The sequence below is a fragment of the Oreochromis aureus genome, linkage group 18 (genome assembly GCF_013358895.1).
Source record: "Oreochromis aureus strain Israel breed Guangdong linkage group 18, ZZ_aureus, whole genome shotgun sequence".
NCBI classification, from domain to species: Eukaryota; Metazoa; Chordata; class Actinopteri; order Cichliformes; family Cichlidae; genus Oreochromis; species Oreochromis aureus.
Genome location: NC_052959.1, coordinates 9,987,053 through 10,013,411, shown reverse-complemented (window position 1 = coordinate 10,013,411; position 26,359 = coordinate 9,987,053). Strand labels below are relative to the sequence as shown.

At 42.3% G+C, this 26,359-nt stretch overlaps 5 protein-coding genes across 11 annotated transcripts; 3 read left to right on the top strand and 2 right to left on the bottom strand.

Annotated features, from left to right (window-relative positions):
• Positions 1-607: 607 nt before the first annotated feature.
• LOC116320421 (profilin-2-like) lies at positions 608-6,637 on the top strand. Of its 2 annotated transcripts, none has more exons than XM_031740031.2 (3): positions 608-969; positions 2,208-2,400; positions 4,479-4,787. In XM_031740031.2, the coding sequence occupies exons 1-3, from the start codon at positions 841-843 to the stop codon at positions 4,574-4,576; spliced, it is 420 nt and encodes a 139-aa protein (XP_031595891.1). In that variant the 5' UTR covers positions 608-840; the 3' UTR covers positions 4,577-4,787. The 2 variants fall into 2 exon arrangements, with proteins under 2 accessions (XP_031595891.1, XP_031595890.1); XM_031740030.2 differs by lacking the exon at positions 4,479-4,787 and adding an exon at positions 4,804-6,637 and having other exon boundaries at positions 622-969.
• Positions 6,638-7,894: 1,257 nt separating this feature from the next.
• LOC116320423 (proline-rich extensin-like protein EPR1) lies at positions 7,895-12,487 on the top strand. Of its 5 annotated transcripts, none has more exons than XM_039601780.1 (6): positions 7,897-8,558; positions 8,707-8,874; positions 8,954-9,075; positions 9,152-9,317; positions 9,734-9,805; positions 9,921-10,121. In XM_039601780.1, the coding sequence occupies exons 1-6, from the start codon at positions 8,282-8,284 to the stop codon at positions 9,998-10,000; spliced, it is 885 nt and encodes a 294-aa protein (XP_039457714.1). In that variant the 5' UTR covers positions 7,897-8,281; the 3' UTR covers positions 10,001-10,121. The 5 variants fall into 5 exon arrangements, with proteins under 5 accessions (XP_039457715.1, XP_039457714.1, XP_039457712.1 ...); XM_039601778.1 differs by having other exon boundaries at positions 8,171-8,558; positions 9,892-12,487; XM_031740033.2 differs by having other exon boundaries at positions 8,171-8,558; positions 9,734-9,849; positions 9,921-12,487.
• Positions 12,488-13,311: 824 nt separating this feature from the next.
• On the bottom strand, positions 13,312-15,289 carry LOC116320435 (alpha-2-HS-glycoprotein-like). Its single transcript, XM_031740046.2, has 7 exons — positions 15,092-15,289; positions 14,794-14,901; positions 14,622-14,703; positions 14,351-14,505; positions 14,162-14,257; positions 13,961-14,032; positions 13,312-13,837 (listed from the first exon to the last, which is right to left on the bottom strand). Exons 1-7 carry the CDS (start codon positions 15,287-15,289, stop codon positions 13,436-13,438), a joined length of 1,113 nt encoding a protein of 370 aa, XP_031595906.1. The 3' UTR covers positions 13,312-13,435.
• A 2,184-nt stretch (positions 15,290-17,473) lies between these two features.
• On the bottom strand, positions 17,474-19,816 carry LOC116320420 (alpha-2-HS-glycoprotein-like). Its single transcript, XM_031740029.2, has 7 exons — positions 19,546-19,816; positions 19,083-19,190; positions 18,911-18,992; positions 18,640-18,794; positions 18,451-18,546; positions 18,250-18,321; positions 17,474-18,120 (listed from the first exon to the last, which is right to left on the bottom strand). Exons 1-7 carry the CDS (start codon positions 19,741-19,743, stop codon positions 17,674-17,676), a joined length of 1,158 nt encoding a protein of 385 aa, XP_031595889.2. The 5' UTR covers positions 19,744-19,816; the 3' UTR covers positions 17,474-17,673.
• A 1,822-nt stretch (positions 19,817-21,638) lies between these two features.
• Positions 21,639-26,253, top strand: LOC116320403 (sentrin-specific protease 5-like). 2 transcript variants are annotated; one of them, XM_031740006.2, is made up of 11 exons: positions 21,639-21,909; positions 21,988-22,034; positions 22,531-23,477; positions 23,555-23,660; positions 23,736-23,883; positions 23,996-24,043; positions 24,955-25,032; positions 25,228-25,365; positions 25,446-25,529; positions 25,617-25,667; positions 25,751-26,253. In XM_031740006.2, the coding sequence occupies exons 3-11, from the start codon at positions 22,790-22,792 to the stop codon at positions 25,865-25,867; spliced, it is 1,458 nt and encodes a 485-aa protein (XP_031595866.1). In that variant the 5' UTR covers positions 21,639-21,909; positions 21,988-22,034; positions 22,531-22,789; the 3' UTR covers positions 25,868-26,253. The 2 variants fall into 2 exon arrangements, with proteins under 2 accessions (XP_031595866.1, XP_031595865.1); XM_031740005.2 differs by having other exon boundaries at positions 21,988-22,076.
• The last annotated feature ends 106 nt before the right edge of the window (positions 26,254-26,359 follow it).

The following is a 26,359-nucleotide window of genomic DNA, read 5'->3' as shown; positions in this document are numbered from 1 at the left end:
TGGGTTATTATTCCCTTCCTATCACCTCAAATCAATCTAGCCATTATCCTCCGACCTTTGACATCATCAAGGCATTTTCACCCACAGGGCTCCCTAACCCCAACCTTTTTATTTTCTGAAATACAGAGACAAGCAACCATGCCAAGTCACTTAAATCACCTTTCTTCATCATTCTGATGCTCGGTTTGAACTTCAGCATGTCGTCTGGACCATATTTACAATGCATTGAGTTGCTGCTATGTGTTTGGCTGATTAGATACTTGCAATAACTTGCAGATGAACAGGTGTACCTAACAAAGTGGCCGGTGAATGCAGATTTTAAGTAACAATATTATGAAGGATCGTTAGATGAGAAAATAATTGCGAAATCCATCAGACACGTGCATCTCAGTGCGTGTTGTTTTTGTGTGTGCACTGCGGGTAAAAGCCCACATGGTGTCTGGTCTGACGCTCTTTGTCATGTCATCCCTACAACATGAAAACACTTGAAGTTAATGAAAGAATGAGTAAATCTCCATCCCGGCATTCCCTCAGACTTGACTGTTGGCTGAGCTGATAAGTCCCTCTTTATTCCGCCGCCTGCTGCCATAAAAGCGCCAGGGAGCTCATTGTGCGGAGTGATCTGATACGGACTACACCCAGCCGCTGCCTCACTGCCCTGGCTTTCTTTGCTGCCCCAGCCTTCGCGTTGCTCAACGTCGAAGTGTGGGTTCGATTGGAGACTCTAAATTAGTCTGCGGGCTTTTTTTCATTCTGTCTTGCCTCTTATTTGGCGACAACACTAAAAAAATAGGTTTAGTTTTTTAAATTAAATATATTTATATCATCAGTTTCTTGAAAATGTCTTGGCAAAGCTACGTGGAAAACCTGATGGCCGATGGCAGCTGTCAGGATAGCGCCATTGTTGGTTATATGGACGCCAAATATGTTTGGGCAGCACATGCCGGTGGTACATTCAACAATATCACGGTAAGATGTCAAAATGAGCTCGTTTGGGGGTGTGAGAGTGTGGTTTCGTTTGGCAGTAATGTTATCTGTCACGCAGACGCTCACCAGCCTGAGGAGCGCAGAAACCGTTACCTCGCAGGATCTAAGCGACTAACGAGCTAACGGTGCCGAGCTAGCTTATGGGCTAGCTAGCTAGCTCATCAGTGGCCTGTGTCGGCTTTTTCTAGCTAAGGAAACGTTGGGATTAGACCTCATGTGGCTCAGAGAAGGCTTCTCGTATAACGGCTTTCACACACAAATAGATAGTTATGGCGTGCTCTCTTGTAATAATCAAAATAAAGGGGTGAGGGAACCCGGGTAAAACAACACTTAGCTAATTTCAGACCAGTGAGTAGACGGTGTCTGATTGAAGGGAGCGTGCATGCTTTTGTGTGCACGCTTGCTTTGATTAGCTAACTTTAAGCTGCTGCTTTACCAGCTCCCTGTGCTTTTAAAAGCTAATGTGTGGTGTTTGGTTCAGCCTGCGGTAAACCCGCAGTGTTATCAGTGCGAGCAAGAAGCGAGTGCAATTATAAATGCTCGTCTTTTAATAGGGAATGAGCGTTTTCAATTCATTCATTGGGATTGCTTGAGCAGTAGACCGGTGCATAGACGCCGCTTTACTTCCGCTAGTCCCTGCAGGCAGAGGATCCCGATCATATTATCGCCTGGTTTGGGGACAGGGCGTGTTAGGCTCCAGAGAACGGGTTTTAACGCGGTCCTTTCCCTTGATGCTAGTCTGTAATTCCTAATGCTGCTGTTTTATCACTCGTGACCGGTGCCAGGATGCTACTATGAATAATCTACCTTTTGTTTTTCTCTGTACCTTTCTAAAATATTAGATAAGTTAGGCCTCTATCATTTTGTCTGACACCCAGAACAGAATTGGAAGATGTCTTTACAAATAAAATCACCGAATTCTCATTTAAAAAAACATTATAAAGCAGTGTTTACAAGGATGGAAATGAATTCCCAAAAGTCAAGACATGTGCAATTCATTAAAAAATCCCTCAATTATTATTGTGCAGAATTCATGTGTGCATATAAGTCATGTATTAAAGTTGATCTACCTAATAATACTGCGTTATTTGGAATGGGATTATGCTTGCCATGTTACTGGAACCACATTTGTACATCTTGGGGACTAATTGTGACTAATATCGCCTCAATCCTGTTTGTGTGTCTCTTTCTTTCTTTGTTGTTTGCCTCTCTCTCCTCAGTCTCAGGAAATAGACGTCCTTATCGGTAAAGACAGGGAGACCTTTTATACCAGCGGTCTCACTCTGGGCTCAAAGAAGTGTTCAGTCCTCAGAGACAGCCTCCAGGATGAGGGCGACTGGACAATGGACATCAGGACAAAGAGCCAAGGAGGAGAACCTACATACAATATCTCTGTGGGAAGAGCCGGCAAAGGTAAAGGCGTATTATGGGTTAGTTTTCTGCAGCTATCAGAAAGCATACTTAGGCTAAGACACTACTGTTTCCCATAAACACATAGGTATGAGCAATGTCTTAAATTAGATTTGTCAGGCTCATTTTCTTGTGGTATGACATCACTTCCTTATCTCATAGTTATGGTTGTAATCCACACCTGAGCCAGAATAAGATCTACAGGATGCACAAAGTTATATTTTTCCCAATATTTCATTAATAGTTTATATTCTTAATTAGTCATTTGTTCTATAAAGGTCAGGACTACTGAAAAAGTTTAACATTAGTGAAGAAACAAGTTGTGGGTTGGCAGAAAATTGTGTTATTTTGATAATTAAAATCTTTTGTAGGCCTCAAACACATCATGGTTTTAGAATCTTTGACTCAAGTTACAGTTACTCTAGTGTTTGCATTTATTACAACATTAGTACAGCTATATAAGCCACAATAGCCCCGCTTCTTTCTATTTGCCTTTGTGGTCCTTGGTTTCTGGTATTGTTCAGTGTTTCTCACCAAAGTTGTTGTCATCTGATGCCTTTGATTTTTTTTTTGTGTGTGTGTGTGTGTGTGTGTGTGTGTGTGTGTGTGTGTGATCTAATTGCACACATCAAAACAATTTAAATATTTTTTTAAATCAGTTCTCACTTGAAAACGATTTCATTAAAAATGACTATAACCTGCTGCTAAGGTGAGAAACACTGATTGCAATATAAACCAGATTCTGTTTTCATTTACTTTTTAGTCCTCAGCTATAAAAGGTTTTGTTTTTTTTGTTTTTGTTTTTTCTCCTTTCCCTAAGCACGAGCTTTTTCCACCTGTTATTCTACTGCTCTGCATGTTGTTCCTCACTCGAGGAGTCAAAGAAATAATGCACACATTTGATTCAATAGCACATGCATGGAGGGACTACAGTCTTAACTGTATGGAAGGTACAGTGCACTTTGATTAGTGTCTTTCTTTTCTGGTAGGCTCTTTCTTTAGCAGAAAGAGCCAGGACCCTCAAAAAAGGAGCGATTCTGTCCTAAATCTCCCGGGCGATTACTGATGAGTTACATCTGGTTTGTTGGTAAAAGCAGAGGTCAGCAGAAGCTGAGAAAATGGGTCTAATCAAGTGCACTGGTCTTCCTGCAGTTTGTCAGTGCAAAACACACACCAATATTCAAAAGTGCACTGAAGACGAGGGCTGTGCAGGAAACTGCTCACGCATCCGTTAACTGGTTTGTCTTTAACAGAACTAGAACTATGGGTTAATGAATTTGGCAGATTTGAATCAATGGTTCAGTGACACAGGACATGTGTAGAGGCTGTATTGTGTCAAGTGGCAACATGAATGATGCTAATAATAAAACTTGGCGCTGTGAGCTTCACAGTTGAATATCCTTAGATGTCACATTTCTATCAGTGTTTCCCACAGACTTGTGTTCCACTTGTGGCGGGAGATAAGTGTGTGTGTAAAAGTGGGAGGAGCTGTCTTAAATAATAAATTATAAGCCTTGGGTCTGCACTTTGACCCAAGGGTTTTTTTTTTTTTTTTTTTTTTAAAGTCATGTCATCAGCTGTATCTTTAGAGTCTCTCATACTGCAGTTGAACTATGACTCCATAGTTTTTAGACTGTAGCTGGTAGCCCTTATTATTCCCTGCAGCCTCAGTGAGCTCGGTGTAGCGCCACATAAACCAGTTCTCCACCTGCTGCAGGTTCTGGCAGGTGTGAACCTCCAGCTCACAGTGGATCTTCAAAAGCACATCCACTGAGCAGCAGGTGAAAGCTGCAGTAGAGAAAACGTGCGAAGGGAAATGGTCAGTGCTTGCTGGTTATCAGCGACTGACCTTTCAAAATAAGAATGCAGAAATCTTTCTAGTATTAACTTGATCAGAGATGATGTCGGACTCAACGAAGAAAATAAAATTGAACAAAAACATTTATCAGGTACATTTAGATAGCTGTTAATATACCTGAGCGGCCCGCCCAAGTAGAACCTGTGTGTGGGAAAACACTCTTGCTGCTTTTCTCTTACCTCTTTTTCTTAACTGTCTCTTTTCTATCTCTTCTCTTTTCCAGTTTTGGTTCTTGTAATGGGCAAAGAAGGGGTCCATGGAGGCGGATTGAATAAGAAGGCTTACTCAATGGCAAAATACTTGAGGGATTCAGGGTTTTAATGATTTCAAGCTCACTTAGCTAAAATTTGAGGGACAAAAAGAAGAGAAAAGAAATATTGCTGTTAAGATTTCTCCTGAAAGCAGTCAAATGTCTTGGAAACTTTTAATAGCAATGAAGAGTGGTAAGATGCTGTGTCACCTTTGTTCCCCCCTCCCCCATCCATCCTGTAGGGGGAGGGAGACTCTTCAATTCTGTTCATTTCTCTTTTTTTCCTTGTGTGCTCCAGTATTGGTTATAGTCATGGGAAAGGAGGCGGTCCATGGTGGAAATCTTAACAAGAAAGCACATGCAATGGCTGAGTACCTGAGGAAGTCTGGATATTAAGCAACCTCTCCACCCGTTCGTCACCTTAGCAGCTCACTACCACTCACCGTATTGTGTTGACACTACTTCCAGGATTAGGTGGCATACAGTGTTACTTCCTATCCAGTCTACTTTTATACACAACCTTTTGTTTGCTTAACCCTCCCAACACCACACTCTTTATTTTATTTATTTTTTTAATGATCCCCACTTTAACATTGTACTTCTGATGTTTCTGACACTACAGTAATGGCATGTTCATTGAAATGTTAACCACAAGTGTGCATCAAATATGATCGCAAAGTGTAATAAAAGTGTTCAACAAATTTGGACTCGCCTTGTATAACATTCACTGCATCAAGTGGCTAGTATTTGAACAGGAAGTACACGTGTGATGGTGGTGAAGGTGCATAATTATGCTTTTTTTTTTTTTTTTTTCCCCCCCTTCTTTTGAGCATTACTAAAAGATGCTGGGTTATTTTTTTTTATTTCTTTTTTTTTTTTTTTTTAAATCAGCATGTTGGCATTTAAAGTTGCATGCATACTCTCTAACACTCTGATCCCAGCCCTGCTCCCTCCTCTGTCCTAGCGCAGTATTCCAGCCAAAACCATCTTCTCATCTGCCTCCATTAAAGAAATGACAAACTTCCTCAAAAGTCCTATATGTGTGTACCGATTCGCCGCACAACTTCTTCAACCCTCCATCACATGCTTTTCTTTGCTGTTGTACCTGAATGTGGTCTTAAAAGTTAACGATGTGGTGTTGGGCTGTTGTGTAAGGTCACCCATTACTGAGGTCGTCGTCTCACTTCACTATATTTCGGGAGTCTCGGCAGACATTCCACCTCTGTGACAGCTGAGACGTCTGTCTGTCATCTCCTGCTATCTGTAAATTTTGCTGTAAAATCACTACATGCATACACACCCCTCTCCCCACAAGTCCCCCTCCCTTTGGACCAATTGTCAATATAAAAGGGTTATCAGAATTCCTTCAGCTTGTTCTGATGGATGATTGTTGGCATCACCTGTTGACTGTAAATCATTAAGACGACTACTTGAGATGACTGTAAAACATGTAACTGCTTCTTTAGACTTCAACACTACTTAAACTTCTCATCACTAATTGATTTGTCGCTAACTTCTTGTTCATTAACCGATGAAACTGAAATGTCATTGTACTACAGTATGAATGCATTTTGACTGTAAACTGAGGCTGCTGGGCTCCAGCGCCTTGGGATTATTTGCCTTGTGCTTTAGTCATCAAAGGTGTATTCACAAATTGTCATAGTACGGTACGTAGAAGTATATTTAAAAGAAAAAAAAAAAGATGCTGTGTACACTAAACATATTGAAAATGGTGTTGGTTGGAATAAGAACATTTGTAAGTTGTCTTGTGAAATTTTTTTTTCTGAGAATAACTGTGTATTCTGTGCCATAAAAAAAAAAAAAAAAAATCAATATCTGATGATCTGTTGCTACTACAAGTTGGATTTTTAAACTGCTGCCCCAGCAAGAAGTATCTTTTAATGGCACTTTTCCTAAGGGATATTTTGGCATCGGTAATCTCCAGACTTTGTGGAATATGTACAGAATTAAACGACAGGAAAAAAAAAAGTTTGGAATATTTTGTCCCTTTTTCTTTGAGTGGGAAGTTTCCTTCTGCCACAAAATCTGCTGTTTCAAATGCCATGCATCGATGAGACGTCTTGTTTACAGACAGATCAAATAAACATTATTCCAACCAGAGGGAAAGCCAGTATGTCCAGTCTGTTGCCTCATCACTTTATTTTTTTTTTTTTGTAATGGAGTAAATCAGGAGTTTTAGTGATTATAGCTGTAAGTGGGTCAGTTTGAATTTATTGTGCTAATGATACACTGAATTAGCAACAGTACATACTTGGATTGGGGAAACACTGACCTAGATCTTGTGATCAAACAGGAGAACTCTACTGCTACACTTAATGTGTGAATTATCACATTCCACTCTTTACTAGGAGAATGCACTCAAGTCTTGCCAAATCCCAGAAATAAACTTACTGAAGTGTTTAATGACAGAAAACGGAAGGAATTGCAACTGGGTTTTTAATAAACTGCAGGCTGCCATGAAAGGGAAATCGCTTTGATCTGCTCGGTCTGCTTTGGTATTTTCAGTAGTTAAAGACAAACTTTTAAGGTTAAAACAATAAAATAAAGAGAAAGAGTTGATCTAAATGGGATTCGGGTGATAATAATCTGTCTTACTTTCAGATCAGTTCTTAATCACACCAAAGGAAAAAAAACATGTTAGGAAGGATAAACTGGCCTACACAGCTCCATTAAATTGAGACAAATTCAGTCATGTCTTTACTCATTTTCTCACTTGGAAAAAAAAAATTGTCTCACAGCGTCATGTTTGGTATGTTTGTTTTCAATCATCAAAAGTAGCTGCATGTTCTTATGGCTACACTAGAGAAACACAATCGATTTTATATGTGCACCATATTGGGGGTACAGTACCTCAGAGTGGGACTCAAATTTGGAAACTTAGGACGAGCACTAGATTTCAGTAAAATTTGTGGTTCTGAACAGTGTTTGACTGCTTAGCATTGAGTTTAGAACAGCTGCTGCTTGCTAATGCCCACCAAACCAATACAGCGCCCAGAAGACGTTGTCCACACCATGTGCATTTAGCACTCTGACTAGAATAAAGTAGACATGGACAGTAACATAATCTGTATGTGATTTATTATTGCAGTGGAGTTTTTCTTCAAATGTTAGAGAATACAGGCTCAGACAAAGCTTCAAACATGTTTTAAATAAAATGAAGCAACTAAAAGTCTGAAAACTGACTGTTAAACAAGCTGTAGAAGAATGATATTACCATAAAATATAATGACACTTAAAAACCATCACTAAAGACTACTTTTCAGTCTTTTAGTATTCTGTAGTGCACAGTGGCAAAGCCAGATAATTTTAATAAGGGTGGCCAGGCTGATACCATGACTTACAGTGGGATGGTATAAAACATGCCTTTTTTTTAAAGCGAATAACTCGTCTAGTACCGCTGTGAGGTTTAAGTACTCCACTGATTTTAAAAATGAAGTAAAGTTATTCTACTTATTGATAAACTTTATTTGGAAGTCAAAATCTGTATGGGATCATTCAGCCAAAGGAAAACTGACCAGCACACAGTTTCTGTTAGAAAAATGGCAGTAGGCTAACTGGTTGTAAATCTTGTTTTTTTTCTGTGCTCTTGTCACAGCTGCAGACTGACCTCCCGGTCTTAACTGCACCATTGGCACCAGCTGCTGTGGTTAGGTGTTTGATTAGTCAAAATTAAGCCCAGGTTTAGCACTACATGGTAAGAGGACTGATCAGTTTTTGTGGTACAGTCCTGGGGCAGTGCTTTTCCCTCTGTTCCAATGGGGTGTAGAGAGAGCAGGGGCGTTAATGGTTCACTCTATTTTGGGCTCTTTTTGTTTTCTGCTTCACTTTGTCACTGTGCAACACTGACGAGGCTTAAGGCCCTGGATGAACTAGGTGGAAACTCAACGGTCAGTCAAAGTCGGGGTAAAGAAGGTCGTCAGGATCATGGAGCACTTTTATTTGTTCAAAAGCTGCTGCGAGGTCCTAAATCCAAAAGTACCAAGACCACAAACAACACCAGGGACATTGAAACAGATTACCAGGCAGATGTGGGTACGTAAAATTGAACCATGGCTTTTAAAAGTAATAAACTTCAACATTTGGTCTCTTATGCTTGTGAAGGATTTTGTGTTCGTAGTGTTTTAGGGCCTCTAGTAAACGACTGCATACCTTTTAAAACTTCAAACCCTATTTTTGAAAGCCTGGGGGGAAGCTAAACAACCAGATGGACAATATGGTGGTCTCGACCTGGAAGCAATGGAACGACTCCTTAAGATGGAACCAAAGGTTGAATGTACGCTGGACTCCATGATGCTTCAGGTTCATGATGCTGCTTCTACCCCTGGATCTCTGCTTTTTGTGGACAGGGGTAAGTAGTTATGTTAAGGTCTGGGTAGTAGTTCCATCTAACTATTTTACACCCTCCTCCTGCTGAACGTCTCCCCCAGGAAGCCACTTGTCTCCTTTGCCCCTGTCCAAGTTACCTTCGAGCTGCGGTTACACCATCAGCTCAACACAACGAGATCTGGTCTTAGTCGCTCCCTATGATGGTTGCTTCGTCGCTCTCCAGGTGAGTCATTTTGATCTGAAGGCACTGCACATTTTAACCACGCGCTTACGAATAATAGTTTCCTTGTTGCTTTCAGGAGGATAATTATGTTCTCCCACTGCTTTGGTGGGGCATACCAGTGAGGATGTCGTGCCCTTTCATGAGCTCGCTGTCACTGAATCCGCCGATGGTCACCTGCAATACTGTGGGCATGCTCGTAAAAACAGAGTGGACCCTGCCCGTCTCCAATATTAAAGTTAAGTGTGAGTTTTGGTCTCCATCATGTCTCTGTTTATGTTTTTAAACCAGCACTAAAGACATGACATGTTGGCTACACTGGGCTACAAGTACCTTTTCCAGACCCTGTATCACTATGACAACCACTTTGTGTTGTCATGTAATTTAGATTTCCTTAAAGTTAACTGATGGTCCAAACTCCAGTGTTTTTTGTCCAAACTTTTTTATAAATGTTGCAATAATTATCTGGTAGCATCAATGCAAAGCTCAGCGTTTTGTATGGCTGTATTCAGTGTAGCAAGCTATAATATCAGCTGCTTTAAGGAGTAGAGTTGTGCAATGATGGCTTAGTTTGGCATCTAATCTTTAATTGGAGGGGACAAAAGATGACTTTCAAAGTAGGAAACCTAAGGTGAGTTTCTGCCTGCAATTTATTTTGCAGTGAACGGTAACTGGGAGCCACTAACGGTGGCCTCAAACAGATGTGGCTTCAGCACAGTCGAACATCCTGAAGGTGTGGTCATCTCTGCTCATTATGCACCCTGCCTAGAGAAAAAAGTATGTTGTGCATGTTTGTTTTGATTTTTCTCCCTTTCTTAGGAAGAAAGATAACTTATATTTCTGTTCAGGATGGACTGTACACTCTGGAAGTAGCTGGAGATGGAGAGGCAACAATTTCCTGTCCATCACAGTTACCAGCTCAGTCTGAATTCACAGAAAACCTAGAAAAGGACCCTGAATGGCAAAATGAAACACCGAGCATAGGTGTGTATACACCCGCTTTTCCTCATGATCCCGATCAAGCGGTTCTTCCTCAGAACTCAAATATGCTGAATCAGCGGCCAGAGGATACGGATCGTCCTTTCCACCCGACCTTCTTTTACTCTGCAAGTCCAGTCAATACACCTGCTGCACCCACAGTGAATCCTAGACATGCTTCATCTCCAGTTGTCCAAACTGATGCAGGAAGAAGATGGCAACATTTCTCCCCTTTTTATTCTCAGCCACCTGCACCGTCACTAATAACTAAACCACCAGCAGGTTATTTTGACAAACATTTGCTTCCCAGCCCAATTAACCCACAGCCTAGTCTCCTTCAGGAACCTTATGCAAGCCAGCCTGAGAGCCAAGACAAGAAACCCCCATATTCATTTTCTTTTTACTCACAGCCTTCAGCATCTGAAGGTCATCCACCATATCACAAATTACCTGAACAACCAGAGGAAGCAGAACCTGAAACACAGAACCAACTTTCCCACCTCCATCACTTCTACCCCCAACCAAAGCCCGACGTACAGCCTGCTACAAACCCCTCCACTGTTCCTCAGCCACCACAGCCTGAAGCCCCTGAGCGCCAGGTACACCAACAAATGTACTTTTGCCCTGAAAATCAGCTGGCCAGAAATCCAAATGCTGCTTTGGCATCAGCAGCTGAAAGACTTTTGGGACAAGTGCACAAACTTTGTCAGCCATCTGAGACACCAGCTAGAACAAACGATGAAAATCCAGTCCAAAGCACACCACCTCTTCTCAGACATCCACAGGGCCAGATGCATCACCTACTTAACCAGTTCTACTACCCACAGCAGCTCCAGCTGCTACAGCCTGTAACATTACCCTCTGCTACCTATATGCAGCAACAGGTTGCTGCTAAACCCAGTGACCAAACATATCCTGAATCTGCAATTTCACTAACTATCAATAGGGATACAGCCCCGCAAGACCCTCAGCTCAGCTCTGAATATATGGAGCCTGTGTACTCTCCTGTGTGCTCCTCCGGCTTGTCTAACTGCTGTCCACAAATTACTTTTTATCAGCATCTCCATATTACTCCAGCTAGAGTTGGCAGTAATGATGTGCCTCACTTGTTTCCAGATCTTTCATTTCCACCTACAGCTGCATATTTTGAGTTTGGCGTGGGTTCTGCAAGACTTTCTCAAAAGTCGACTGAAGCAGCAGCAGCAGCAGCAACAACAACACAGTCCGCCTCATCTTACACCTCTGTGCCCCTCTCACTGCTCCCCTTTCCAGCTCAAAATGTGGAGCAATTATATTTACAGCCACCAGATGGCAACCCTACTACACCGCGAGGAAATGATCCAAGTTGGACTGCAAATCATGAACCACTGAACCTCATGAACCCCACATCGAATTCACTGGATGCCCACTGGCCGTATCTACACAGCCAACCCTCAGATCACTACAATGATCCCTATAAACCTCTGCCTTCAGGTTATGACCCAGCAGGGCGATATCAGCTGAATAACATTAAGTCCCCAGTGCAGGTAAACGGTCAACTATTGACTGGGAACTTGAACCGTCCAACGTTGCCTAATTTTATGTCTAACAACCAAAATTCACAGCAGCAACACAATAAATCACCTGGAGAGGAATTTGATCATTTTATGGTTCCTTTCGATAGGCTTCAGCATGCTCCTGTATCCACTTATAACAACTCTGTGGTCCCAAACAACTCAAAACCATTCATAAGTGACTCAAACTCCAAACGTGAGCAGACTCTAAATTTCTATTCTGGGAATTATGTGCTGTTACAGCGTGAACCACCAGGCAGAGAGCCCAACAGTTTCATGGATTCCTCCGAGCTTTACAGAGATCCGACTGTTGATTTAAATTTTAGGACCCAAAGTCTTGCAAAAGAGCAGAATGGTAAACATCAGACTCCTCTGAATTTAAAGCCCCTGCAGGGAAATGAACAACTCTCCAAGTGGCTTGAGGAAGGTATTCCCACTCCCTCGCCTGGTAATGCTAACCATGATGATGGTGATGATTATGGTGATTATGATAATGAAAATGAGGATCATGACGACGTTAACAATTCCGGTTTGCCATTCCTTTCTCCTACTACAGATGGCCCTCCGCTTATATTTCCCCTCTACAAGCCGCCTTTAGGTGCAGCACAGTTAAAGCTAAAATCCCACGAATCCTTTAAAGACTTCTCGACTCCTTTAGGCTCCAACAACAGGTTTTCACCCCATAATGCTCAAAAGATGTTTCAAGGATGGGGCTGAGAAGCTGATCACTAAGCCGGTGGTACTGTGTAGCTGAGGCAGGTGTTGAACTCCTTAGCCTTGTTGTTTGGACTTGTACGAATGTCTCTTGAACTCCTTCAGATGAAGCATTGAAATTGGGAGTGTGAAAGCAGCAATTTCTAGTAATGTGAATAAATGGTGCAACTACCCAAAACGTGTGCTTTGAAGTTTTTTCTGTAGTGTGTGTGTGTGTGTGTGTGTGTGTGTGTGTGTGTGTGTGTGTGTGTGTGTGTGTGTGTGTGTGTGTGTGTGTGTGTGTGTGTGTGTGTGTGTGTGTGTGTGTGTGTGTGTGTGTGTGTGTGTGTGTGTGTGTGTGTGTGTGTGTGTGTGTGGCAGAAGGACATAGAATTCATATCTGCTGTGACGCGAGTTGTGAAGGACGACCTCTGTTTGGCTGCTTTTGTTATCAGTTTACCCAGTGGGGCCATAATATCCGCTTCTTACACTTGGAAGGTACACAGCCTTTTTTGAACTTGTTTGTCCAGCTTGTTTGTGCTTTAGCATGATATGCATTGATCCGTTCTTGTAAATGCAATTAATGGAATTTGCCCATTCATAAACAGTAGCTCAGGGGCGGGCGGACGAGTGCTTGCATGGTGAACTTAAAAATCAAGTGTTCCACTGCTTTCATTCATTTTAGCACAAAATGTTTGTCAGTAAAATATACTGTGTAATGTCATATTGCCTGTGTAATGACATTTTTAAAAAGTGTGTGTGTGTGTGTGTGTGTGCGCGTGCGTGCTTCCATGACTGTATGAGAAGTGTCAGTGGGTTCACAGCAGGATTGTATGAGTCAGCAGTGTAAGCTTCTGCACTTGTTCTGAAAGACTTTGCAGGAATGACTGAATGCATCATGGTACATATAAGTGTGCTCAATAGGCCTGTAAATATACTGACATAGTCCATTGTTTTGATTAATAAACAGATTTGCTGAAGATTTAATGATCAGCATTACATTCAGTTTTACACAGATGCTTGTCTGATTTGACAGTTTCAAAGAAATTATTCATACTGCTACTATACTGGATATGGCTCATGTATCAAAGGTGCTCTGCTACAATTGAAACCAAGCATAGTCTGTGGGACTTGAACACTTAGAAGAATCTGACTCTTCCTGGGCACACTGGCACGAGAGAAACTGGTCCTGTTTGAGCAGCAGGAGCATCAACCATGATGGCAGCAGATACATCTCTCTTCCTGAAGAAAGGAGGTAGCTCCTTACTCACTAAAGATTCTCCAGCTGTATCATAATCTGCAGCAAGAGCTGGATCTGCAGCAAGAGCTGGATCTGCAGCTGGAAAAGCAGCAGCAGGGACGACAGGTACAACTTCAGCTGACTCTGCAGATAACAGGACGTTTTGATGGGGGTTGTGGAGCGCTGTCAGTTTGTGGTGGTTGTGGCCGTGCTTGTGTGACAGGCCGTGTGTGTGCACATGAACCGCTGGTGGTAGGAGGGGGTCTGCAGCTGCAGTGCTGTTGGCATCTACAATGGGAATCTAAAAAAATGACATCAGTGAGAGAAAAACAGTTCTTAATGTTTTCTATGTGAACGTTAGATGGTGAATGTTGTTTTATTTTTATGAATCAGAATATATTAGAAGTTAAATGCAGTATTTTACCAGAGTGGAGAACATCTTGCAGTCCACGCTGTGTTGGGCGATTGTACCTTTGGCTGTACAAATCCCACGAGTCTGGAGAGAGAGGCACAGCTCTGTTTTGTTCATTTTCAACATCTGGTGACCTGACTGAACATTTCTCCATCTCAGATCAGCTCAACAGGCCTGAAAACAAACTGAGTGCTTTTACTACTGTGTACTCACAGCCATGGCATCGTTCAGGGGCACGCAGGGATCCTCGGTGCAGTTTCCCTCAACAACCACATATTCTGTTATGAAGATGGGCCCACCAGACACAATCTGAAAGTATTAAACAGCACTGATGAACTGACAGCTGCAGGTTAAAGCATGCAGCTGTGTTACATCTGTTGAAAAGTATTCTGACTGTCTCACCTGTGATGACAACCTTCCAACCTCGAGAAGAACGTGTGTTGTGTCCACTGTCATGTTGTTGAAGGATGTCAGAGAGGCTTGGACAAAGTCCAGCGCATCGGTGTGATTGAGGGGAAGGAGGGTGGGACAGCCCAAACACAAATCCTCTGTGGATACTACAAGTCGAGCAGGAAAGTCACATGCAGGTTATTGACACATGCAGTATGTATGCACACTGCTGTTGTGCGTTCTTTGTAATCATTTATGTGAGAGCACCATCTCTGATCTTTACCCTCTGATTTGCACTTGAATGCAATGACCTTCAGAACACCACTGACATTCTTCAGCACCACATCGCAGTCTCCTTCTACCGCCTGGATGAGGACGAAGAATCAAAGTAGGTTGATCAGAACTAATATCAACTGAATTACAGGCGTCGAAGCATGAGAGCTTCTGTGTCTCACCGTCTGTACTTTGGGCCTGACTGTGCAGTTGGCAAGAGGTGTCGGGTCCAACACGTGACAGTCTGTCTCCAGCAGGTCAACTTCCATGTCGTATTCATCTCCGTCTGGCTGAAAAAGCAAAAATATATACAAATAAATGCACAATTGTTAGGTTACTTTTTAAAAATGTTGTGCATAAGATGGTGATTGACTAAATTCTGCTGTATATATTATTCCAGATGCAGGTGAACATATAACAGCTCCTATTAGCAAAAAAATAGCGCACATAGCTGCTTTTGGTCTCCACCTGCTGACTTACCTTCGTGTAGACCTTGATGTCATCGATCTGGTTCAGTACATACTTGTAGCCATGATGGTGCTGGCCGTTGAGGTAATCCTGCGCCACCAGTGCAGCCTCCTCCGCCTCGGGGGAGTCGCACAGAGGCCTTCGCACGATGGGTTGAGCCCATGTCCCCACCAGCAGTCCCAGCACCACAGTGAAGCTCAGGAGATTCATTTCTGTGTTTCTGTGTGAAATGTAAAAGTATCACAGTTGAGTAGATACTGGCAAAGATGAGAGGCAGACCACTGCTTATATATCCTGTACTTTAAACATAAAAACAGAGCCAAGTTAAACACCATGCTCATCCTTCCTGACTCTTGCGTCACACGGCGCTTCTGTTTTTTTAAATCATGGCCTTTAATGATCTCATGCTTCAGAATTCTTCAGTGGTCACGTGCAAGATTGAGGACGAACTCATAAAAGCAAAGTGGACCTCCCGTCTCCAAAATTAAAGTCAAATTTAATTTCCCTCGTCTCCCCATTTAAAAAAAAGAAAAAAAGTCCTGTTTCATGTTTAAGACCAGCACTTAAAACATAAACATTACCTGGACTCTGCTGCAACTCCTTGTTCAAACTCTGTATGACTGTCACAAAGACTGAGTTATGTTAGGCTCTTATGTTGTGCATGTTAGCTTACATCTTACTCCCATTAAAGGACTCGTGTCCCTCTTTTTTTTATGTCACAACATGTACAATAAAAGTCTTAAGGCCAGCCTCAGCGGTGTCGCAGGAAGACATCTGCAGGACAGAAGCAAACCTTCTGTTCATTTTCTGTTACAGGATTCATGAGGGAAGTTTTTCTCATGATCGGACACACGTTTGTTTCAGTTTTGTGTCACTTGTCTGTCTACTCCGTCCCTATTCATCATTTAAAGCTACTTAATTTACTCGTTTAATTCATGTAGACTTAAACAATGGCCTGAGCCACAATTTGTTACTAACATTTAAATGTTGCAGTGATTAAAATGAGTCGTTCTCTGTTAACAGTAGCGCTTAGTATAAATAGTAAAGAAAAAGTGAATATATTCAGTCTAACGAGCTGTTATATCATTAGCTGTGGAAACTGAGGAGCAGCGCATGTGTTTTCAGTATGAAAGCTTACTTTGGCATCTGAATGATTTTTGATTGGGAAAAGGGTGACTCTAAGAATCTATTAAATCCTATTAAGTGGAAAGTTACTGTTTAATAGGTTGAAGTTTACAGTGAGCGGTAGCTGGGAGACATGAACTCTGGCCTCAAACAGATGTGTTTTCAGCACAGTCGGACATCCTGAAGGTGTGGTCATCTCTGCTCATTATTCAACCTGTCTATAAAAAAAATAAGGTGTGCATATCTGTTTGATTCTCTGCCTTTAAGAGGAAAAACACATATTTCTGTTCAGGATGGGTTGTACACTCTGGAAATAGAGGGCAAACAGTAACACTGAGCAAAGGTGAGTATAAACCCACTTTTTCACTCGATCCTCATCAAGCTTCCAAACCTTTCAAGGTGGCTGCCTCACAACTTCCAGGTTTTCCATATAAATTAAAGGAAACTAAATGAGGGCCCAGAGGATACTGACCAACATCACAACCTTGCTGTTTGGACTCTTGTGAATGCCTCATTAAGGGCTCAGTAACCAAAGCTGTGCTTTGAATTTTTTTAAGCTGAGAATTTGAGTTCTGTGTGGGATGTTTATGGGTTCAAAACAACTGTCTAAAACATCTGGAAAGTGGGTGTAAGAGTAGCTGGGTATAAAAATCATCTTATCTCTTCCCGTGTGGGTAACCAAGGACAACTTTTTTTATTTGGCTGCTTCTCTTATCAGTTTAGCCCGTGGGGGCATCATATCCGCTTTTTAGACTCAGAGGGTTCACAGCGTTTTTGAGGCTGTCTACCTAATTTGTCCTTTACCATGAACCGCAGCTTCCTGAACATTGATCCATTCTTGTAAATACACTAATAGACTTTGCCCATATTCACCAGCATTGACCTGTATGTTTGTGTGTGTGTGGGTGTGTGTGTGGGCAACTTGAAGAACTCAGGTCGATGGGATAAAATATCTTATCAACATTTTCATATTGAAATCTTTAAATAGCCTCTAATGATTCTGAAGTGTGAACTCTTTCATACTTGGATGTATGAGAATCCTGGTGTTTTCATTCATTTCTGAAATGTCGAGTTGTGTTGAGCATGGATGTGCAGAGGAAAAGCTGCTGTTGTTCATGGCTGTATCAGAAATGTCAGCCGGTTCACAGGAGGGTCGTTGGCATGAGTCAACACAACAGGCAAACAGCACTGTGGACTTTTGAAACCGTTCTAGAGGACTTTGCAAGAATGACGGCAACGACTACAGTACAAATGATCAGTGTGTCCTCATTAACCCTGTAAATTCACTTAAGATTTATTCAACATCTTTACATACAATTTGACAGAGAAGCTTGTCCGATTTGACAGTTTAAAACAATGAATTATTTCTCATTGGTTGGTGTATTGTTACATCTACTGGATATGGCTAATGTATCAAAGGTGCTCTGCTACAAGTGAAAGCAAGTATAGAGTCTGTGAGACTTGGACACTTAGAAGAATCTGACTCTTCCTGGGCACACTGGCACGAGAGAAACTGGTCCTGTTTGAGCAGCAGGAGCATTAACCATGATGGCAGCAGATACATCTCTCTTCCTGAAGTTAGGAGGTAGCTCCTTACTCTGTAAAGATTCTCCAGCTGAATCATAATCTGCAGCGAGCGCAGGATCTATAGCGAGAGCAGGATCTGCAGCGAGAGCAGGGTCTGCAGCTGGAGCAGGATCTGCAGCTGGAGCAGCAGCAGCAGGGACGACAGGTACAACTTCATCTGATTCTGCTGACTCTGCAGATAACAGGATGTTTTGATGGGGGTTGTGGAGAGCTGTCAGTTTGTGGTGGCTGTGGCCGTGCTTGTGTGACAGGCCGTGTGTGTGCACATGAACCACTGGTGGTAGGAGGGGGTCTGCAGCTGCAGTGCTGTTGGCATCTACAATGGGAATCTAAAAAAAATGACATCAGTGAGGGAAAAGAAACAGTTCTTAATATTTTCTATTTAAATGTTACATGTTGAGTGTTGTGTTTTATTGTTACGTATCAGAATGTGTTAAAAGTTAAATGCAGTATTTTACCAGAGTGGAGAACATCTTGCAGTCCACGCTGTGTTGGGCGATTGTACCTTTGGCTGTACAAATCCCACGAGTCTGGAGAGAGAGGCACAGCTCTGTTTTGTTCATTTTCAACATCTGGTGACCTGACTGAACATTTCTCCATCGCAGATCAGCTCAACAGGCCTGAAAACAAACTGAGTGCTTTTATTACTGTGTACTCACAGCCATGGCATCGTTGAGAGGCACGCAGGGATCCTCGGTGCAGTTTCCCTCAACAACCACATATTCTGTTATGAAGATGGGCCCACCAGACACAATCTGAAAGTATTAAACAGCACTGATGAACTGACAGCTGCAGGTTAAAGCATGCAGCTGTGTTACATCTAGTAAAAAGTATCCTGACTGTCTCACCTGTGATGACAACCTTCCAACCTCGAGGAGAACGTGTGTCGTGTCCACTGTCATGTTGTTGAAGGATGTCAGAGAGGCTTGGACAAAGTCCAGCGCATCGGTGTGATTGAGGGGAAGGAGGGTGGGACAGCCCAAACACAAATCCTCTGTGGATACTACAAGTCGAGCAGGAAAGTCACATGCAGGTTATTGACACATGCAGTATGTATGCACACTGCTGTGGTTTGTTCTTTGTAATCATTTAGGTGAGAGCGCCATCTCTGATCTTTACCCTCTGATTTGCACTTGAATGCAATGACCTTCAGAACACCGCTGACATTCTTCAGCACCACATCGCAGTCTCCTTCTACCGCCTGGATGAGGACGAAGAATCAAAGTAGGTTGATCAGAACTAATATCGACTGAATTACAGGCGTCGAAGCATGAGAGCTTCTGTGTCTCACCGTCTGTACTTTGGGCCTGACTGTGCAGTTGGCAAGAGGTGTCGGGTCCAACACGTGACAGTCTGTCTCCAGCAGGTCAACTTCCATGTCGTATTCATCTCCGTCTGGCTGAAAAAGCAAAAAATATATACAAATCAATGCACAATTGTTAAGTTACTTTTTAAAAATGTAGTACATAAGATGGTTATTGACTTAATTCTGCTGTATATATTATTCCAGATGCAGGTGAACATATAATAACTTCTACTAGCAAAAATAGAGCACATGGCTGCTTTTGATTTAGTCTGAAAATGTCCTAAAAAGTTAGAAAGAAAGGGGCACCATAAACAAAACTGTCTCTAACGTGATGCAGTATTGACTGCTACACTTTATCCTTCTTCTCTTCCCAGTAAACATTATTCTTGTCTACTGTGTTCACACATTTCTGTATGTAACTAAACAGCATCTCTGCCTGCTGACTTACCTTCGTGTAGACCTTGATGTCGTCGATCTGGTTCAGTACATACTTGTAGCCATGATGGTGCTGGCCGTTGAGGTAATCCTGCGCCACCAGAGCAGCCTCCTCCGCCTCGGGGGAGTCGCACAGAGGCCTTCGCACGATGGGTTGAGCCCATGTCCCCACCAGCAGTCCCAGCACCACAGTGAAGCTCAGGAGATTCATTTCTGTGTGAAATGCAACAAAAATAAGGTACCACAGACGAGCAGACACTGGTAAAGATGAGAGGCAGAGCTGGTGCAGGTCGCTGCTTATATATCCTGTACTTTAAACATGAAAGCAGAGCCAAGTTAAACACCATGTTCATCCCTCCTGACTCTTGCGTCACATGGTGCTGCTTTTTTTTTTTTTTTTTTTTTTTAAAGGATAACTGCCAAAGCAAATGGAAACTCACAAAGTCTAGCGTGGGACGAGCAGCCTTTAGCTGAAATCAGTTTTAGCGTCACACTCCTGCAACATATACTGATACCTGTCTCTATGTCTGCGGTGAATATATATCAAATATTACATGTGAGAAGTTCCTCGGGTTCACTCGTATTGTATAACCAGCTGTCTCCCTCAACAGAGGTCACGCTGGTCAACTACAGAGCTGGGCCCCACTGTCAGCAGGGATCCGGGGACTTGCTCAATGATACTTAAAAAAACCAGAAAAAAAACAGGATGTTTGCCAGATTGGGGAGGGGGGGTCACAGGGACCATCTGCTCAGTGCAGCAGTGTCACTCGAGGTCAGCAGCAGGCCACAAACAGAGATACTGATGAGAGGATTTCAAATGTTTTCTCAAATGAGCAATAAAGTGCAGACTGAGGACCGCCGCAGTGTTTTTCCATTGACCCTAGAATACTTCACAAAGATTTGAGGTTTAATAACTTTAGTAAAAACACACGGTCACTTCCATTCAACATTAAATCACAGATACACATACACACAGATTCCATACACACCACTACACACTCACTACAATTACAGGACTCTGCACACTGTCACTTCAACAAATGCTACTTAAATGCTCATTGCACAACGTTTGTACAACCTGTAAATACTCTTGCACAAACTTGTAAATACTGACTTGTCTTAAATGTAAATACCAACTCGTCTTAAATTCTCTAATATTTAATACTTTTTTTCTCTCCTTTTCTCCTTTTCATTGTTATTATTATTATTATTATTATTATTACCACTGCTAATTTCTGTTATTTTCTTCTCAATATGACTGCACACTCTCTATATGCTCATGTAAAGCTGAGGAGCACAAGCCAAAGAATTTCATTATGGATAAATGTGGCTACAATGTTTTTCTGTACATGGCAATAAAACTTGAAACTTGAACTTGAGATATGTTACAGTACTGTGCAAAAGTCTTGAGCCACTGCCATTTCTTTAGATTTAGCTTTGTATTTTTAGGCACTTTGTTAGTAGCAGCCACAAGAACAACCTCCCAAGTTTGTTTGGCTTCTCCTGAAAATAGTTTAGATTTTTCCCAACTACTTTTGAAATTGAAATCTTGTAGCAGAGATTTCATTTTTAAAAGACTAATGTTTTTGTTTGGCTTATCATTTTCATGTTTATTTTTGTGGATTCTGGAATTGTTTAATAGTCGATGACTGCAGAAGGTTGGAAGGCAAACAAGACGTTTTTTATTCTGATGTTTCCGTAGCTTTGTATTTATTAATGAGACATGATTTCTTTGATTAGCGCTAAGGTCAGCGTTTTAATGATATTGCAAGATCAACTTTAAAGACAAAAGGAAACAGAAATGGATGATGGATGAAAAAAAAGAGGTAAGAGTGTTGAGAGTAATGGAAACTAGAAAGAAGAACTTGTTGTAGTCTTATTTTGCAAAGTAAAGGGGTGTATAAGTTGAAGTTAAAGATACGGTATATTTAACCGGGTTATCAAGATTTGATTTGTTGTAACACTTGTTTCTATAAAATAAAATCCCTGACTCACAGAGAGGGCCTGCAGGGGGCGCTAATACACCTTAACGTAATTAAATTGACGTCTAAAGAAGAAGATCGTGTTTTGATTGGTCAGGATGAGAGTGACACATGACTACATGTGACTGTTAACGGTCAACGGATTGGATGAAGCCGAAGTCTAACAACCAATCACAGCAAGACGTCGCTCACGTTGCGTCCATCTGCGTGATCCAATCTTGCATCGGCTAACCTGAATGCTAAGTAAGCTAAAGAGTTTTAGCTCTAAACGTCGTGTTCTGAATACAAAACGCTCTGATTTATGTGAACGCACACACAGACAGGATGTGTCCGCTGAGAGCTTTCTCCGCTTCGAGGTTTCATTGAACCAAACGAGGAGGAAACTGCGAGGCTACGTGAGTGTGTGGCTAGCTGCTCGTTTGTTGCAGCCAATTGTTGGGTGTCTTTTAACATCGCCGGCTTTTTTTTTTTAGCAAGGGTCTGTGATTGGAAACACGTGTCTGGAAGAAAGCAATTCAAGGTGGGCAAAACAGCGAGCTGTACCCGCTCTGACAGCCTGGAGGTAACAAAATAATATTGCTTGTAAAAATAAAAATGTGTGTCTTTCTATGTGGGGACATGTGCTACACACGCGCACACCTGCAGGCAGGTCTGTAACTCACCCTCAGACAACTTCTGAAAAAGGCCTTCTTCTCAGTATAAAGAGCTGATGTAACTGCAAAAGCAACAACTGTGATGGAAGACCTATTCAGATCATTTGCCTTGGTAAAAGCAGCAGTGTGACAAAGTCCTGCATCCAGGCCCTTAGTTTAAGGATATCAACATTATCCATTTAACAGTACATACAGTATAATACATGTGTAAGTAATTAGTCCATAAGCATGATTATACCTGAGAAGTTTCATTTACCAGCGTTTACCCACTGATCGCTTCACTGTAGAATCAAATCTATTTATGAAATCCTTTCTCATCAAAGTGAGGCTCATGTGTAATCAAACTTTTGTTCTGTATTGCAGCAGATGGTCAGTCTGTGAAACCAAAGCCAGGACAGGGACCCCTAAGTAAGCTGTGAGGATCCTGTCAAATTGTGAATTTTTCAGACCTCATGTTACTTCACCTTTCCATTTCAAGGTGAAATTGTCTCATCTAGCAGCAGCTGAATCATGGCCCGGAAACCATGTAGCTCCATGTATTGGTTTGTTGCTAAATGCTGCTACATTTGAGCCGTCTCACTCACACTTGGCTCTCCGGAAGGCGTTCTTCACTCTCTGCCAAATGCACCGAGCACAGAGCCAGCGGAGCAAAGCGAAATACTTGAAGAGGAGGAAGGGATCCATTTCTTTAATCAATGGGGTCTCTCACATGTCCAGGCGAGCCAAAAGGCGCTTGTACTGTAAACTACAGCTTTGGATGTGGAGGAAGTGGAGAGAGAAGTGCCACTTTGGGATATTTAGAGCTAAAAAACGCTTTGGTTCTGGCTCGGGCCCCGGCCTCAGTTTAAAGACACAAAAAAATAAAAGGAAAGCGTACCACGCGCTAAATGCAACAAAAACATCAGTCCTTGTGTCAGCTCTTGGATGTGATACTGGAGGTTCAGAGGATCCCCTTAAAAGACACGACCAGGATATGAACACAGATGCTGCTGCAGGTACTGATGGTGAAACCATAACAGGAGAAACTTTGGTACACATTAGTGAAATTAAAGAGCCTTTAAGACACTGTCACAGAATCCAATCTTCATTGAAAGCAGACAGTAACGCATGTGAAGACGTCACACAGAGCAGGGTACCAGGAACAACTCCTGCACAAAGACTCGAGGTTGGCAGCCCATCAGGACAGACTGCTGGTACTCTAGGCCAGGACCAGAGTACAGTCACAGATACTGATGAGACAATCAGTAGTAAAGAGACAGTATCCCCTCACACTGATGTCAGCCTGAACGCACTGATGAAGGAAATCCACGGTATGTGCATCATTAACTTTTGGTGTGCCTTTCTTCTCTGGGCCGTTTGTGAAGACAGTGTTTCTGTGTTTCTCCAGAGTTTCTTGATGACTTCTACATGAAATATGGAAGCTTAATCCCATTACGTAAGATCGACGTCTTGAGTCATCTCAAGGGGAAGTTTTACACTGGTTTAAGTGACAGGTAAATCAGAATTCTGTTGTCGTGGAAAAGAATAAGTGGGAGATTTCTGAGCTTTGCCTGTTTGTGTCTGTTCAGGAAAAACACAGTCCTCTCTGAGGTTACCAGATACCGAGCTGCGATCCTCCAGAAGCCCGTCCCATCTTTTCAGGTGGTCTACAAGAAACACACGTTGACTCTGGACGATTTGTTGACGCTGGCAGATCAGAACTGGCTCAACGACCAGGTTAGCATCATCAATAACACCAAACACGCCATGCTTTACTGGATTCACTGGAGTGTGAATGTTTAAAATCCATGTAACGGGTGTATGTAAGCATTTGTTGTTTCTGTTGAAGGTTATGAACATGTACGGGGAACTGATCATGGAGTCTTCCCATCACAAGGTAATTAAATAAAGCTCTAAATGAAGCTCTAAAAATGCTGGAATTCTTCTTTTATTGGAACGCTAAGGGAGAAAAGATTTTACCTACCAGAGTTATTCATTAAAGGGACTATAAGGCTGTATGTATTTCTATATTATTTAATGAGGTCAGTTTATTTACTCCAGACTGTTTAAAATGCTTTTTGCCCCTCCGCTGTAAAAGGCTGACAGTACTTTCTGTCACCCTGCCGGGCAGGCGAGGAGGAGGAGGAGAGCTGGAGAGGGCATCAAGCCAGTTTCAGGAACAGTTTCTGCTCCTCTGTACAAGGAGGAGCAGGAGCCCCACAAAATGACTTCCAGCTGCTCTCCTTGAGGGTGGCATGAGAACCTAATGTCTTTTAGTTGGAGCTCACAGATGATCTTCGTGCAGCTCGACTGGCATTTGGTGCAACAGATCACCAGAACGGGCAAGTCGACCACTGGCACCCTTCTCTTTTCACACATGGGAGCAGATTCACTGAACATGTGTAGCAGACTTGAGTCTGAAGATACCATCCAAACGTTATACTCTCTGCAGCATCAGCCAGGATGATTGGTTAGGCAGTCGGTCAGTGGCGAATAGCCTCTGAGCGTCAAACATGGCTCAGCTTGTTAGCCAGTGCTGCGTTGAGTGCTGTTAGATATGGAGATGACATCCACAGACCTACTGTTAGACCTTATGCTGGTGCAGTGGGCCCCAGGTTCCTTCCTAGTAGCCCATGTAGTGCTGGGGACTACCCCTAGGAGTACCGGTACCCCAATATGAGACAATACTGTAGATATCGTTCCAATATTTATCCTATTACTTGAAAGCGATGTTTGATCCTAGAACTTTTAAATCTACGTATTTTAAATTGTTATAAACTGATGATGGCTATTTGTCTTCACTTTTAGGTCCATTTTCTTAACAGCTTCTTCCACCGGCAGCTGATGACCAAAGGATACGATGGTGTTAAGCGATGGACGAAGCAGGTGAGCTCTTAGATGGAAATCATGTGAGACCCTGTCGTTGTTAGTCATGCAGCTTTCTATTGTCATGTTTCTCCCAGAACCAGAAAGAACTAACATAACTTTTGTTTCTATGCAATGAAAAGTATGAAAAAAGTCTCTCTAAAGAACTAAAGAGTGGGTGGGATGGGTGGCTGTGATCTCGTGTGTCTCGTCCAGGTGGATTTGTTTTCTAAGAGCCTTCTTTTGGTGCCTATCCATCTGGAGGTCCACTGGTGTTTGGTGACTGCCGACATCGTCCAAAAGAAAATCTGCCTTTACGACTCTCAAGGGAACGGGCTCCAGAAAGTTGGAAGGGTAATTACAAACTTTACATACATGCAGTTACTTTGACAAAATACTTTTTTCTTTCTTTCTAAACGTTTTCCTCTCAACAGAACATCCTGAAATACTTGATGACAGAAGCAAAAGAAAAGAAGCAAACTGCTTTTGAAAGTGGTTGGACGGTGGCGTTCGATGAGGTACGTTGTCCTGGTTTAAACTGTTACCTGTTTGAACGCTCGCACTCACTGACACGTTGTGCTGTCTCCCCCTGCTGCTCCTCGCAGAAAGTCCCGCAGCAGACCAACGAGAACGACTGCGGAGTTTTTGTTCTGGAGGTATGTGCGACTTTACTCGCGTCCCTGATCGTTTCAGGTTTGTTTCAGTTGCTTGCTCACTACATGATATCGCTCTTTTACAGTATTCTAGATGCCTTGCTCTGACAAGGCCCCTCCACTTCTCACAAAAAGACATACCAAAGATACGAAAGAGGATCTACAAAGAGCTCTGCGACTGTAAGCTCCATGAACAGGACTGATGAGTCATTAAGTCGTGGGATGGATGTGTTATGGTCATTTTGAGAACCTTCACAGACAACATCGTGTAGGGTGTGATTGTGGTAGCATCTCCACAGCGGCCTTACATTATGTATATAATGTGAAAATACGATCCCTGCTGCGAAATATAATTCACTCGTCAGGTTACATTTTGATCCATTTTTGTAACTACTGCATATGATCAGTATTTAAGCAGGCATGTCTTTAAGAGGAGAAGAAGACTGGACTTACCTGGAGCCTTACGGAGTCGGATGATCTGATATCGTCGTGTTGATGTTGTTCCCAGATCATCATGAAAATGTTGTTCCAGGATCAACATTGCAAGTGACCAATCAGAATGTTGTGACGTTATTCTTTTGTGCGCCAAGCCATTCATGCATTTATGAAATTCAAATGTTGCAAGGACAATATCAATTCTGCTTACCGTTTATTAAAGGGTTAGGGTCAGGGTCCGTTGATCGGTGGACAGAGGC

What these genes read in the sequence shown, in the direction of transcription:
- LOC116320423 (XM_031740033.2), top strand. Translation starts at nt 8,282, where the DNA reads ATGGGGTGTAGAGAGAGCAGGGGCGTTAATGGTTCACTCTATTTTGGG. An exon ending in AGATTACCAGGCAGATGTGG is followed by an intron (nt 8,559 to 8,706) that starts GTACGTAAAATT and finishes TATTTTTGAAAG; the next exon opens with CCTGGGGGGAAGCTAAACAA. An exon ending in CTCCAATATTAAAGTTAAGT is followed by an intron (nt 9,318 to 9,733) that starts GTGAGTTTTGGT and finishes TTTATTTTGCAG; the next exon opens with TGAACGGTAACTGGGAGCCA.
- LOC116320435 (XM_031740046.2), bottom strand. Translation starts at nt 15,289, where the DNA reads ATGAATCTCCTGAGCTTCACTGTGGTGCTGGGACTGCTGGTGGGGACA. An exon ending in ACATCAAGGTCTACACGAAG is followed by an intron (nt 14,902 to 15,091) that starts GTAAGTCAGCAG and finishes TTGCTTTTTCAG; the next exon opens with CCAGACGGAGATGAATACGA. An exon ending in TCAGGCCCAAAGTACAGACG is followed by an intron (nt 14,704 to 14,793) that starts GTGAGACACAGA and finishes GTCCTCATCCAG; the next exon opens with GCGGTAGAAGGAGACTGCGA.
- LOC116320421 (XM_031740030.2), top strand. Translation starts at nt 841, where the DNA reads ATGTCTTGGCAAAGCTACGTGGAAAACCTGATGGCCGATGGCAGCTGT. An exon ending in GTACATTCAACAATATCACG is followed by an intron (nt 970 to 2,207) that starts GTAAGATGTCAA and finishes CTCTCTCCTCAG; the next exon opens with TCTCAGGAAATAGACGTCCT. An exon ending in TGTGGGAAGAGCCGGCAAAG is followed by an intron (nt 2,401 to 4,803) that starts GTAAAGGCGTAT and finishes TGTGTGCTCCAG; the next exon opens with TATTGGTTATAGTCATGGGA.
- LOC116320420 (XM_031740029.2), bottom strand. Translation starts at nt 19,743, where the DNA reads ATGAATCTCCTGAGCTTCACTGTGGTGCTGGGACTGCTGGTGGGGACA. An exon ending in ACATCAAGGTCTACACGAAG is followed by an intron (nt 19,191 to 19,545) that starts GTAAGTCAGCAG and finishes TTGCTTTTTCAG; the next exon opens with CCAGACGGAGATGAATACGA. An exon ending in ATTCAAGTGCAAATCAGAGG is followed by an intron (nt 18,795 to 18,910) that starts GTAAAGATCAGA and finishes CTCGACTTGTAG; the next exon opens with TATCCACAGAGGATTTGTGT.
- LOC116320403 (XM_031740006.2), top strand. Translation starts at nt 22,790, where the DNA reads ATGCACCGAGCACAGAGCCAGCGGAGCAAAGCGAAATACTTGAAGAGG. An exon ending in GGCTCCAGAAAGTTGGAAGG is followed by an intron (nt 25,366 to 25,445) that starts GTAATTACAAAC and finishes TCCTCTCAACAG; the next exon opens with AACATCCTGAAATACTTGAT. An exon ending in GCGGAGTTTTTGTTCTGGAG is followed by an intron (nt 25,668 to 25,750) that starts GTATGTGCGACT and finishes GCTCTTTTACAG; the next exon opens with TATTCTAGATGCCTTGCTCT.